We start from the raw sequence: 14053 nt of genomic DNA, 5'->3' as shown, positions 1-14053 counted from the left end.
CCACGGCCGCGATATCTAGGATTGCGGTTATTGTTATACCGTTGACCACGGAAAGGTTGCTGGCCACGATTTGGATCAGATGTAGAAGTGCTACGATGAGCAATATGGGCGACAGCACCAAGGTCGCTGGGAACAACATCCTAAGCGATGCGATATTCTTCTGTCAAGAGGAACCCAAGCAGATCAGCAAGGGATACAGATTCGACACGAGTAGAGATGGAGGTGCGGAAGGGACCATATTCGGAGGGGAGACCGCCAAGGATGTAGAGCAAAAGATCCTCATCTTGAATGGGACGAGCAGCAGCAGCAAGTTGGTGAGCAAGCGTCTTTGCGCGTTGAAAATATTTCTGAATAGGGTCAGATCCCTTTTTGAGACATTGCAACTCCATACGAAGTTGAAGAATGCGTGCGCGAGAATGTGCCGCAAAGGAGGTCTCAAGTGTCTGCCATACTTCTTGACAAGTATCAATTCCAATAATTTGGGGAAGCACCTCATCAGAGAGGGAAGTAATAAGCCAACTAAGTAAAAGTTGGTCTTGACGATGCCAATGAACAAATTCTGGATTCAAGGTGGAAGCAGCTGATGCAGTAGCACCTGGGATCATTCGTGGAGGACATGGAGTAGAGCCGTCCACATAACCAAGGAGTTCGTTACCACGAAGTTGTGGTAAGATTTGGGAGAGCCACATAGGATAATTACCAGGTTCTAATTTGGTATTGATAGCATGAGTGTGGGAAGAAGAAGATGGGAAGAAAGGTCTGGTAGATGAAGAAGACAAGGTGCTGGATGTATCACTCATGTTTGAGGAGAAAGAAGAAGAAGAAGAAAAAAAAAAAAATATATATATATATATATATATATATATATATATATATATATATATATATATATATATATGAGAGATGATCAGATTGAGAGCTCTGATACCATGTGAAGTATTTGAGATGAAACTAATTCTCTCTGTATTTTGTATTGAGTTAATGGACAGTGTTTCAACTTCTGACAACAGATTCTGACAGTAGAAGCTGACAGCAGATTCAGGCAGCTGAATCAAACGGGGCCGAAACTTCTAGGTCCATGTTTACAAGTTGAAAATTTTAGACCATCCAACTTTTGTAAATCACTTTTGATGGCGTTAGAAGTTTTGGAATGAAATGATTTTTTGCAAAGATGATCCCCTCACCACAGAGATCATCCTCACAAAAAATCAGTCCAGTCCAAATCTTTTTAACCATATAAAATAAAAACGTTGTAGCTTTATGTGTCTACGGAACCCCACCCATATATATATATATATATAGGATTAGGTTCCGTAGACACATAAAGCTACTCATAAAGCTACAACGTTTTTGTCTTATATGGGTAAAAAGGTTCGGAATGGGCTGATTTTTTGTGAGGATGATCCCTGTGGTGAGGGAATCATCCTTGCAAAAAATCATTCCATTCCAAAACTTATAACCTCATCAAAATTGATTTACAAAAATTGGACGGTCTAAAATTTTTCAACTTGTAAACATGGGGCTAGAAATTTCACAATGGGCTGATTTTTGGCAAGGATGATCTCCTCATCATAGAGATCATCCTCACAAAAAAATCAGCCCATTCCAAACATTTTTACTCATATAAGACAAAACACGTTGTAGCTTTTTGAGTAGCTTTATGTGTATACGGATCCTAATCCATATATATATATATATGGGTCCGTTTAGCAACAAACATTTTGACAAACATTTTTCAAAACGTGGGTTAGAGATTTTGGAATGGGCTGATTTTTGGTGAGGATGATCTCTACGGTGAGGAGATCATCATCACCAAAAATCAGCCCATTCAAAAACTTCTAACCCCATCAAAAATGATTTACAAAAAATGGACGGTCCACAATTTTTCAACTTGTAAACATAGGCTAGAAGTTTTTGAATGGGCTGATTTTTGGTGAGGATGATCTCCTCATTGTAAAGATCATCATCACCAAAAATCAACCCATTCCAAAACCTCTAACCTACGTTTTGAAAAATGTTTTGCCAAAATGTTTGTTGCTGAACATTTCCCATATATATATATATATATGGGAAATGTTCAGCAACAAACATTTTGGCAAAGCATTTTTCAAAACGTAGGTTAGAGGTTTTGGAATGGGCTGATTTTTGGTGAGGATGATCTCCTCATCGTAGAGATCATCCTCACCAAAAATCAGCTCATTCCAAAATCTCTAACCCATGTTTTGCCAAAATGTTTGTTGCTGAACAGGACCCTATATTATATATATATATATATATATATATATATAGGGTCCTGTTCGCCACCTAAGCTTTACCCTACCCTTTAACAAACGTGTTTTGTCCTACATGGGTTAGAAGTTTTGGAATAAGCTGATTTTTGGTGAGGATGATCTCTATGGCGAGGAGATCATCCTCACCAAAAATCAGCCCATTCCAAAACTTCTAAACCCATAAAAAATGATTTACAAAAAATGGACGGTCCACGATTTTTCAACTTGTAAACATGGGGCTAAAAATTCCGGAATGGGCTGATTTTTGGTGAGGATGATCTCTACGGTGAGGAGATCATCATCATCAATAATCAGCCCATTTCAAAACTTCTAACCCCATCAATAATGATTTATAAAAAATGGACGGTCCACGATTTTTCAACTTGTAAACATAGGCTAGAAGTTTTGGAATGGGCTGATTTTTGGTGATGATGATCTCCTCACCGTAGAGATCATCCTCACCAAAAATCAGCCCATTCCAAAACCTCTAACCCATGTTTTGAAAAATGTTTTACCAAAATGTTTGTTGTTGAACGGTATCCTATATATATATATATCAATGTTAAAATAATTGTCATCAAAACATGTTTTTGGATGCTTCAAGGTGAAGCGGACAGGACACTTTCCTTAATAAGGAAAGTGTTTTTCATAATAAAACCATAGTTGAGAGAAGCATCCTTCATTCAAAACAAAAATGAAAAAGAAAAAACAAACACAACCGAACTCGGACGATTCCCACTTGAATTTGTGGGGGTTCATCTCGCTAAGATCCGAGTCACAGCGGAGAGAACCCTTGCATATCTTACAAGAAACAGAGAGACAAGAGGAGAAGACATTAGTTTTGATTTTTTTTAATAATAAAAAAATGATGTGGCAGCTGACTCATTAAGTGGGTGACGTGGATATTAAGTTAGGTCAGAATTGTGAGAATCACCGTGTAAAGCCTGTATCACCTTCAGCATTACTCTATTTTTTATTATGTGAAGTGACGATTTTTGGGTATCGTTTTTTCCCAATGGATATTTACATCCATAGTTTATCAATGGATTTGGTGCATTCGTAATAGTGCTACTAAACACATTGGACTCTCTCTCTCTTTCTCTCTGGAATCGATTGAACTTGGATCTCCGTGGTTGAGTCTTCAACCTCTAGGCCGCAACGATTCTGTGTCTCTACAGCTTCAAGGACATTACAATAGATCGAATTTGGGGGGAAAAAAAAAAACCCTATATTTAGAGAATCCGAAACCTCACCAGGTTTGCGTCTCAAGCTCTTAAATTGCTTCTATGTTTGTCTTGTTTTAATTATGTTCTTGTGTTCTTGAACTGGATTTAGGGATGAAAGAAAAATAATGGAAATTTTAATGAAATAACAAACAGATGAACACCAATTTTGAGTCTCTTATGTAAGTTTTAAGGGCTATTGTTGCATCCAGTGCTTGGGGATGTGCATTTAGGGTGCAATGAAGAATTTCAGATCATGTTGGGGGTTGCTTTGATCTATGTTATCCATTATTTTCTGACTTTTAGATTTTAAAGAACACCCCCCCTTCCCCCAATCATTTAATCCATTAGAAATAATGGAGTTCTAAAGATAGTTTTCCTTATCTTTGGGTTTATTTTTATTTGTTTTCCCTTGATGTGGAGATAAGAACATGAAGATATATGTATATTTTGATTTGTTTGTTTACATTACAACATTAGGATTTAGATTTAGGAGAGGTATAGGTGGGTTTAGAGATGAGGAGAAGGGAAGAAGATGGGAGGAGGAAAATTCCATTTCTCAATTGGGAGGGAATAACTAAGAAAAGTGTGAGAATTGAGAGGGAAGAGGGAACAAAGTTGGGTTTAGATTTCAAAGGTGATTGACCTCTCAAACTAACATTGTAATTTGATAAAATGTAAGGAGTGGGAAGACTAGAAATCTAGAGTGTATGAAAACATCCTTGGGCAGTCGTTTTTCACAATTTTTGACCTAGTGTTGATCATGACAACGTTTGCCAGCAGATATGAGTGTAAAAATAATGGCCATAAAATTCACTATTCCTCGTGTTAGAGATGTTAAAAGTTGTGGTATAATAGGGATTCGCTGGTTTCTCAAGACCCATATTAATTTCCATTTTGTTCAATGATAATGGTTTAAGCTATTGGAGTTCAATAAATTGATTCAGTTTGCTAGATTTTGATTTTAAAGTCGAATTGTTGAAATTGATTTCAGCATCTAGATTCAAAACCTCATTCTATTGGTCATGTTTCTACAATTGTGACATTAAATATTAGATATGCAAACGAATATATAATACATACATATATATATATATATATATATATATATGGGTCCCGTTCAGCAACAAACATTTTGGCAAAACATTTTTCAAAACATGGGTTAGAGGTTTTGGAATGGGCTGATTTTTGGAGAGGATGATCTCTACGGTGAGGAGATCATCCTCACCAAACATCAGCCCATTCCAAAACTTCTAGCCCCAGTTTACAAGTTGAAAAATCGTGGACCGTCCATTTTTTGTAAACCATTTTTGATGGGCCTCACCAAAAATCAGCCCAGCCGAAAACCTCTAACCCATGTTTTGAAAAATGTTTTGCCAAAATGTTTGGCAAAACATTTTTCAAAACATGGGTTAGAGGTTTTCGGCTGGGCTGATTTTTGGTGAGGATGATCTCTACGGTGAGTAGATCATCATCACCAAAAATCAGCCCATTCCAAATCTTCTAACCCAAGTTTACAAGTTCAAAAATCGTGGACCATCAATTTTTTGTAAATCATTTTTGATGGGGTTAGAAGTTTTGAAAAGGGCTGATTTTTGGTGAGGATGATCTCCTCACCATAGAGATCATCATCACCAAAAATCAGCCCATTCCAAAACCTCTAACCCATGTTTTGAAAAATGTTTGTTGCTGAACATTTCCCTATATATATATATATGTTACTTTAACACAAACAAGAAACAAATTCCAAAATCACAATAAACAAAGTCAATATTGTTCCTATTTTAGTTGACTCCTGATTATGGGGGAAATCATTTTCATAATCCAAACCAAATGTAACATCAGATTCTAAGCAAGAAGTAGATTCTAGAACTGAACCAAATGCCCCTTAAAATAGATGAGTGGAAGTAATAGGACAAATTAAATTTGAAATGAGCACATTTGAAAAAAATATACTAGTAATTTGACTAAGATGGTTTGGCAATATTTAATGAAGGTCGGTTACAATCTCAGTTAGAAGAAATATTCAACTTGAAGGTCTTAAAAGAGTTAGAATCATACACTAAAGAACATTTATGGAAGCGATGGAATATGAACTCATTTTGAATCACTAAACAATAAATACTATTATCAAGTGAGTTTATTAACAAAGTTCAAAAGGTAATATTTCGACATTTGTTTTTAAAAAAAATTTCAGGAGGATGTATAAATTGTATTTAACTTTGACAAGAAATGTTAAAAGTGCTATTGTCTTTTCATTATTATCAAATACAAATGTTGAGTGGTGGAAAATCAATAATATATATAGCCATTTGTGTGTGTATAATACTTTCTGCTCGAGCTTCATCACCTACTATTTTCATTATAACCCAACAAAATGGATGTTCAAGTAGAACAAAACAAACTATGTTGAGCCAAGACCACCTTCATTCCTATATCCTATATCCTATATTATATATAATCAAATGGCAGATGTAATAATCCACGGCTGATCATGTCCTTCAAGCTGCACGTTACTTTCTACCACATCGTTTTAAACGAAGTTTTACCATAACATTCTCTAGTTTGGAACTGGTAAGAAATTGATTCAATATGGAATCATGAATAGTCAGTGGCTCAATATATATATACATAAAAAGAGCCAAACATTTTTCAGTATATGGGTTAGGCTGATTTTTCTGAGGATGATCTCTATGATGAGGAGATCATCCTCACCAAAAATCAGCCCATTCTGAAACTTCTAACCACATTTTACAAATTTAAGAATTGTGTGATTGTCAATTATTTGTAAATCACTTTTGATGTGGTTATAAGTTTCAGAATGGGTTGGATTTTTTGTGAGGATGATCTCCTCACCATAGTGACCATCCTCACAAAAAGGCAGCCCATTCCGAAACTTCTAGTCCATACATGGAGAGAGAGAGAGAGAGAGAGACCCTTTTCAATTAGAATAAGCAATTCGGCTACATGCACATTGACAACATCATAAAATATGTGTTGATTCTATATTCTCTCTATAAAAGGATGTGATGCTATTATTTTCAATAATAAGTTTAATTCATTTTTATCATTTGCCTATGTTTTAATATCCCACAAATTTTGTATCAATATTTAATTTATAAATTACTTTATGCATCACAACAATTGAAGCATTCTCCGCACAATAAATTTGTTACATGGGCTAGAACTATGTTTTCATTAAATATGATCTCAACATAAACTACTTAAAGTCATCAACCTGTGCCACTAACTTCCCAATAATTTTAGCGGGCCAGGTGTTTTAGAAGACAAGACAAAATTTCTTGTAAATATGATGAGCATACTTGCCTTGTTTTTGATTCATAGAAGGAAACAAAAATATATAGAATAAAATACATTGTAGCAGTAACATTGAAGTTATTTTAGTACATGGCCATGTAGTTTACGAAGGACAAACGACATCATCTAATACAATGATGAAAGGAAGCAATACATGCATCTATGTAACCAAACCACATTTCTCGCCAACGGAGATTGAAGTAGAGAAGTGCAAAGTATCCCAGCAACCCGACGATATACGATATTGCAAAACTCATATAGAAATTGCTGCTTGTGTCATTTTCTCCTGCTTTTGAAGGTGTTGGCACCAATGATTGTGTTCCAGTAGTGTTGCAACTTTTTTGTAATGGAGGTCCACAAAGAAAAGAGTTTCCTTCGTAGCTAGTTTCATTAAATGTCCCAAACTGATTCTTTGTCCCTGGTGTCATACCAGATAAATTGTTGTGAGCCACCGTGAAGACTGACAAAAAAGTTAGATCTGTCAACTGTGGAGGGATTGTCCCACTCAATCTGTTGTGAGAAAGATCTAGGCTCTCTACTTGCTTCAGGTTGGAAAATGATTCTGGAATTGACCCTGTTAAATAATTGTGGGATAGATTCAACGAATGAATCTCACTTAAACCTCCAATTTCTGCTGGAATATGACCTGTTAGTCTATTCCATGATAGGTCCATGCCTGACATGAAGTAAAGAATGTTACCATGGTAAGATTCAGACCTACTTTTTGTTATAAACTCCACTTCTTCTTGCACGTCAGACGTTGAATATACAAAAGAGATTCGTATAATAGTGCCAAGAATTTGAAACATCTGTTGTGCTGAATATAATGTTTCTGTATAGTTATCCGGACTAAAAACATCATCTATACGCCCTGCTTTACCAAATGATACGTTGCTCAAGCAAGAAGGTATCGATCCAGAAAGTTTGTTTTGAGAAAGGTCCATAATACTTAACTTGACTAGTTGACATAATTCAACTGGAATGGGACCTTGAAGAAGATTTCCTCTCAAGAGAAGAATTCTCAAATTTGAAAGAGTATTGATCCAATTCGGAATGCTACCAAACAAATTGTTCTCTCTCATATCTATTGACAACATGGAGGAATTTAGGGTCCAAACATTTGATAGTGGTCCAGTAAAACCGTTCTTTTGCAAATGTAAGTATTTCAAAGATGATAAATTGGTGAAAGAAGGTATAGTCCCATCAAGATTATTTTGAGAAAGGTCAAGGAAGTGAAGTTTGTTCAGTTTGCAAAAACCAATTGGAATATGACCTTCAAAATAATTTTTAGGCATGACAAGTGACCTCAAGTCCGACAAATTTCCAATCCAATATGGAACTTTACCCGAGAATTTATTTTTCGATAGATCCAATGCTAACAAGCTTCTCATGTCACCAAGCGACTGAGGTAGACTACCTTGCAAAGAATTTTCAGCCAGGTTTAAGACATGCAAATTTGGAAGGATTTCACCAATGTTCGAAGGAAGTTTTGTGTGAATTTGGTTGGAGGAAATGTTGAGTACACGCATGTTAGTGTTGATGGAATTGGATGGCAAATCAAGAGGACCTATGAAGGAGTTATGGCTAAGATCTAAAATTTCCAACCTTGTATTGTTCCCCAATATCCATGATGGGAACTTTCCTTTCAAGTTATTCCGGGATAGAAAAACTTGTCTCAAATTGTATTGGTTGTACAAAAAGCCAGGAATAGAACCAATTGGGTTTCTTAGGTTACAATTTGATAACTCAAGAAATTTAAGTTGAAATTGAGGGATCCATGGTGGATTCTCAGTTTCCACCTCAAGTCGGTTATTTCCATTAGTAAGACCGAAGAACTCGAGCTTAGAGTTGTTGGCAAATAAACTAAATGATAGTAGACCCTCAAATCGATTTTCAGACAGATAAAGAAACCGTAGCGATGTGAGACCAAGGATCAGAGATGAAGGAATCTCTCCTTCCAATTGGTTATGAGAGAGACCCATGTAACGAAGGGATGTCAAGTTGCTGAAACATATTGGAAGATTTCCCTCGAGTCCATTCCAACTGAGTTTTAACACTTGAAGGATTTTCAATTTGCACAAACCTAGAGCAATAAATGAAGAAAGTGTTAGTTGAATATATATATATATAAACAGTAGTGAAGGGGGCTAGTGTGATGCACACACTGTATGATAAAGATGCACTTAAAGTAATTGAGAATGCATTATTAGACCCTAAACACAATTAAGAAAACCTGATCTCATATCTAAGATCACGGATAGCATGACACATAATAAATCTCCTTCTCGATTTTGTGGTCATTGGTGGACTTAGGTGAAACTAGGACCTCCTTGTCCTTGATCTACCATTTTTTGTTCTTCCTAATGGTCCATAAACTTGATCTGATTCAGATATGCCACATCCCATTATATATGTAATTTATTCAAGATCAGGTAAATCATGAAAAATGACTCAATGTATTTTTTGTTTTCACGGTCAGGATTATTTTTGTTCATGTGTTTTTTGTTTTTTGCTAAGCAAGGAAGGGATTAGTGGTAATGGAGGTGAAGATGGGTTCAACTCATTTTGAAAGTTGCACGGACAATTTAATTTCTCTAAAGGCGTTTATTGTAGCATGTCCCAAGGTCCTATTGATTTTCTATTGTAAAAATGGTTTAACAACAATTCCAACCTCATAATAAGGTTTGTGAAGGCTGTTATACAAAATTTAGTACATTTTGACATTCTTAAACTATTATAAGTGGACTTGAATTTGAAATATTAGAATCATCCAAATGAATTATAAGTTTAATTCAACATTCTTCAATTTGTGATTTGATTATACAGCTAGCATGATCTTCATGTGAATCCCACCATTGCGTGTAACTTGTAAGAAATTAAGTTCGCTACTCATATAAGGCCCACATGTTTCAGTATTATAGTGTAATATCATAGTTTAATTCATTTTTTGTAAATAATTTTTTATTTTTTTGAGTTTTCATGATATTAGAAAAGAGTTGTGCTAGATTGATCACATATCGCACTTCTTGACGTGAAAGTGTATTAGGAACCATCGATGATTTTTCACTCGTATCTCGATGAAAAGTATTTACGGTTCTCATACACTTACAAGTCAAGAAGTACGATGTGAGGTTCCAGCCTGAGGTCACTTCAGCATTATTCATTAGAAAAATATTATTGCAGAATGACAATAAAGTCTGTGTTTTATACTAAAAGATAAAATAGAAATATACTTTTAGATATATTTATAATATAAAAAAATAGTCTAGAGATCACTAACGTAACATTATAGTGTATATATATATATATAAGGTCCCATTCGAAAGAAAACATAGAGCCAGCATGATTGTCTTATATGGGTTAGAAGTTTCGGAATGGACTGATTTTTTGTGAGGACGATTTTTGTGGTGAAGAGATCATCCTCAAAAAAACAATCAACAGAATCTGAAACTTCTAATCCCATCAAACGTGGATTAGAATTGTGAACCATCTATTTTCACTGTTAATTTGTAAACCATTTTTGATGGGGTTAGAAGTTTCAGATTGGGCTAATTGTTTTGTGAGATGTTCTCCTCACTATAGAGATCATCCTCACAAAAATCAGCCCAACCAATACTTTTAAGTCATATAAGACAAATTTTGTCTCTTGTTTGTTGAATAATGATAAATGCACGCAGTCTTAGTATGCGGCTGATGTGGTAACAGCACAAAACCACACATTTTTTTCCTGTGTATCGTGATGAAAACAATCTATGGTTATGTGCCCTTGCCACGTAAGCCGCATACAAAGACCGCGTGCATTCATCATGACTCATATATATATATGGGAAGCATTCAGAGGTCCTAAAGAAAGTCAAACATTTTTCAAAAAAGGGTTAGACGTTTCAGAATGGGTTGACTTTTTTGTGAGGATGAAGTGATCATCCTCACAAAAAATCAGCCAATTATAAAACTTCTAACACTCGTACATTGAAAAAATGTTTGGCTCTTTTTAGGACTTAACGCCACCCTTATATATTTGGGAAGCATTCGGATGCGCTAAAGAAAGTTAAACATTTTTCAAAATAGGGGTTAGAAGTTTTGGAATGAGCTGATTTTTGGTGAGGATGATCTCTATAGTGAAGAGATCATCCTCGCCAAAAATCAGTTTATTCCAAAACTTATGACTCTAGTTTACAAGTTGAAGAATTATGGATCGTCTAACTTTTGTAAACCACTTTTGATGGGGTTAGAAGTTTCGGAATGGGTTGATTTTTGGTGAGGATGATCTTCTCATCATAAAGATCATCTGAACGTTACCTTATATATATGTATGGGTGGCGTACTTTAGACAACATTCTAGAAAAAGCATTTTGTCTTATATGAACTAAAATTTTCAGAATGAGCTGATTTTTTGTGAGGATGATATCTATAGTGAGAAAATCCTTCTCACAAAAAATCAGCCAATTATGAAATTTCTAACCCTAGTTTATAAGATAAAGAATCGTGAACCGTTAATTTTTATCGTTAGTTTGTAATTCATGGGGTTAGACAAAACAATTTTTAGAAATCATCCTCACAAAAAATCAGTCCATTCCGAAACTTTTTAATTATATAAGAGAAATTTTTGTCTAGAATATTGTCTAGGATTTTGTCAAAAGAACGTGTGTGAGAGAGAGAGACCTTGGGTTGGTAAGGAGCCATTGAGTTTGTTTCCCGACAAAGCTAATATCTGAAGAGAAGTCAGATTCCCAATAAATGAAGGAATACTCCCACTGAAATTATTATGACCTAGGTTCAACAATCGCAATTTGCTCAGAGTAGTGAACTCTACAAAAAGGAAGGAAAAATAGATGAATTAATTGTTTTGAAAAAAAATATAAATAAAAGCCTACGTCATCATAGGAAACCTTCTTTACCTTGAATTGGTAGGGAGCCATTGAAATTATTATATCTCAGATTCAAAATCTCCAATTTCCTCAATGAATTGAACTCTACAAAAGAAAATAAAAATGGTTCTATCTAATCCAAATGAGAGATAAAACTACAAACAAATGTTATTAGCGCATCAAGATCAAAACATACCTTGAATTGGAATTGCTCCTTGTAATTCATTATCCCCTAGATACAGATACTTAAGAGATGAAAGTTCACCCAAAGATGTTAGACTTGTAAAGAAGTTACCATCCAACCTAAGGACTTGTAATTTGTTGACTCTCGATAATTTACCGAAACCTTAGTATACAAACAAGAGAGAATGCGCAATGATTAGATACATGTTTTTGTCAATGTTAATGTACTATTCCAATGTATATATCATAGACTGTAATCCATATTCCCTTGGTTATATAATTTTTGCAAACTTAAAAATCATATCTTTCCGAAAATACCTCTAAAAAATATTATCTTTTAATTATAAGAGTAGTAAGGGGTGTTATTTGTTATTTTCGAATGATATTCTTTAAAAAAGAAAAGAGAGAGAGAGATTCTATTTCCTCTCCAAATTTTGCTAATGCCATCCCAATTCATAAGTAAATTAATCATGAAAGATTTAGTACACATCTTGGGGGGTGGCGTTAGTAAAAGTTGGTATGGAAATATAATCTCCCTTCTTCAAAATATCATCAAATCTTGATAATCTATCTAAAATTCTTTAAAAAAATACAGTGCTGATAATGTAACGCCTTTTTTGACACACACCCCTTGACGTGTTTGCTCACAGCCCAACAAACGTTTGACATATGGAACAAATAACATCAGCAATAGGGAGAATTCTTATCTCTCTTGCTTGCACGTCCTCTGCCCACATATTTCTTTTTTTAGATTTCAAATCTTAAAACAAATCGTTGGGCCCACATTGACAATCCCACAACAATGCATTTTAGATTTCATGAAAATATTCATATTCATATTCATAAAAAAAATATTTTTCAAACTTGATCCAAGGAATTGAAAATGGATGGCCACCAAGTACCCAAATTTAAAAATAAAATTCAACGGTGTAAATAACTGTTTTTATTTATTTATTTTAAAGTTCATATAATTTTGTTCTCCAACTCTGTTGCATCGAATAATGTCTTTGAATGTCACAAAGCGATCAGCTCAGAAAGTTTTTTCTTTTTTCACTATGGGCAAGAGAGAGAAAGGGGAGTGCACGAAAAAGGGTGTCATATTATCAAAATCCATAAAAATCTCTTCACACACGAATTGCAAAACCTTGAGGTTTATAATCTATAACTACATCAATGTGTGGGAATCATGATGTTAACCTTATCGTAGATAATATTAAACCATGTTCATGAATTTTAAATTAGATAATGGTAAAAACATTTTTTTTTAAATGAGAAAATTAGTGTTAGAATGACATTTAAAAAATAATAATAATAGTCTTTTTGAATTGTAAAACAACCCAATAATACAGTTATTTTTAAAATACTAGAAAAATATGAGAGAGAGAGAGAGAGAGTGCCTTTGTTTTCAATCCAACCAAGTAGCGAATTGTTTGATAAGTCGAGAAGAATGAGTTCTTCAAAGGGCAGAAACAAGGAGGCATTCAAATACCAGCCTGGTAACTGATAGCCCCTAATATCATCAAGATAAAGACTGGTGACTCTCCTCATGCTGTTGTTGTTACACTTAACTCTCTCCCACACACAACAATCACTCTCTTTCTCCCATGAAGTAAAATAAGAATCATTTGGGTTATTGAATGCAGCTTTGATATTCAGTAAAGCGATCCTCTCTTTTTCTAAGCATCCCAAACACCTTAAACCCTGAAACTGAACCAATGCCCCCAAAACCCACAAACAACACAACATGAGAGAAGACCTCCTCCTCCACTCCATGATGATAGACAGACACTAAATTTTAACTTGAAATCTAACTAAACCCAACTTCCCTTTTTATAGTGTTTTTGAGGAGGAAACTTGCCTGTGTTTAGAAAGATAGATATTGCCTTGGAATCGTGATAAAATGACTCTCCCACCTGGTATACCCAATTGATTCCCCCTGATGTGACGTGTTAGAATAGTATATATGTACTCCTCAAGATACACAACTACACTTTTTATGGGACTGTGCAGTTTTGTATCCCTAGGAGCACATATCTACGTCACATAAGGAGAGTCGATTGAGTATGCCACGTGGGGAGTCATTTTATCATTACTCAAAAGGGGTAATGATTTTTTGACTCCCCCACGTGGCATACTAAAAAAAACTCTCCTAATGTGGCATGTTCTAGAACCATAGATTTGAAGCCTCAGG

General features: G+C 34.9%; 1 protein-coding gene across 1 annotated transcript; it reads right to left on the bottom strand.

Moving 5' to 3' along the window:
* Positions 1-6933: 6933 nt before the first annotated feature.
* Positions 6934-13635, bottom strand: LOC147407834 (uncharacterized). Its single transcript, XM_086432639.1, has 5 exons — positions 13278-13635; positions 11876-12025; positions 11710-11784; positions 11474-11620; positions 6934-8894 (listed from the first exon to the last, which is right to left on the bottom strand). Exons 1-5 carry the CDS (start codon positions 13633-13635, stop codon positions 6934-6936), a joined length of 2691 nt encoding a protein of 896 aa, XP_086288765.1.
* Between the last annotated feature and the right edge of the window lie 418 nt (positions 13636-14053).

Source organism: Akebia trifoliata, chromosome 3, assembly GCF_017979445.1.
Source record: "Akebia trifoliata isolate Shusen 1 chromosome 3, ASM1797944v1, whole genome shotgun sequence".
In the NCBI taxonomy this organism is placed as follows: Eukaryota; Viridiplantae; Streptophyta; class Magnoliopsida; order Ranunculales; family Lardizabalaceae; genus Akebia; species Akebia trifoliata.
This window is presented reverse-complemented; position numbering and strand designations above follow the sequence as displayed.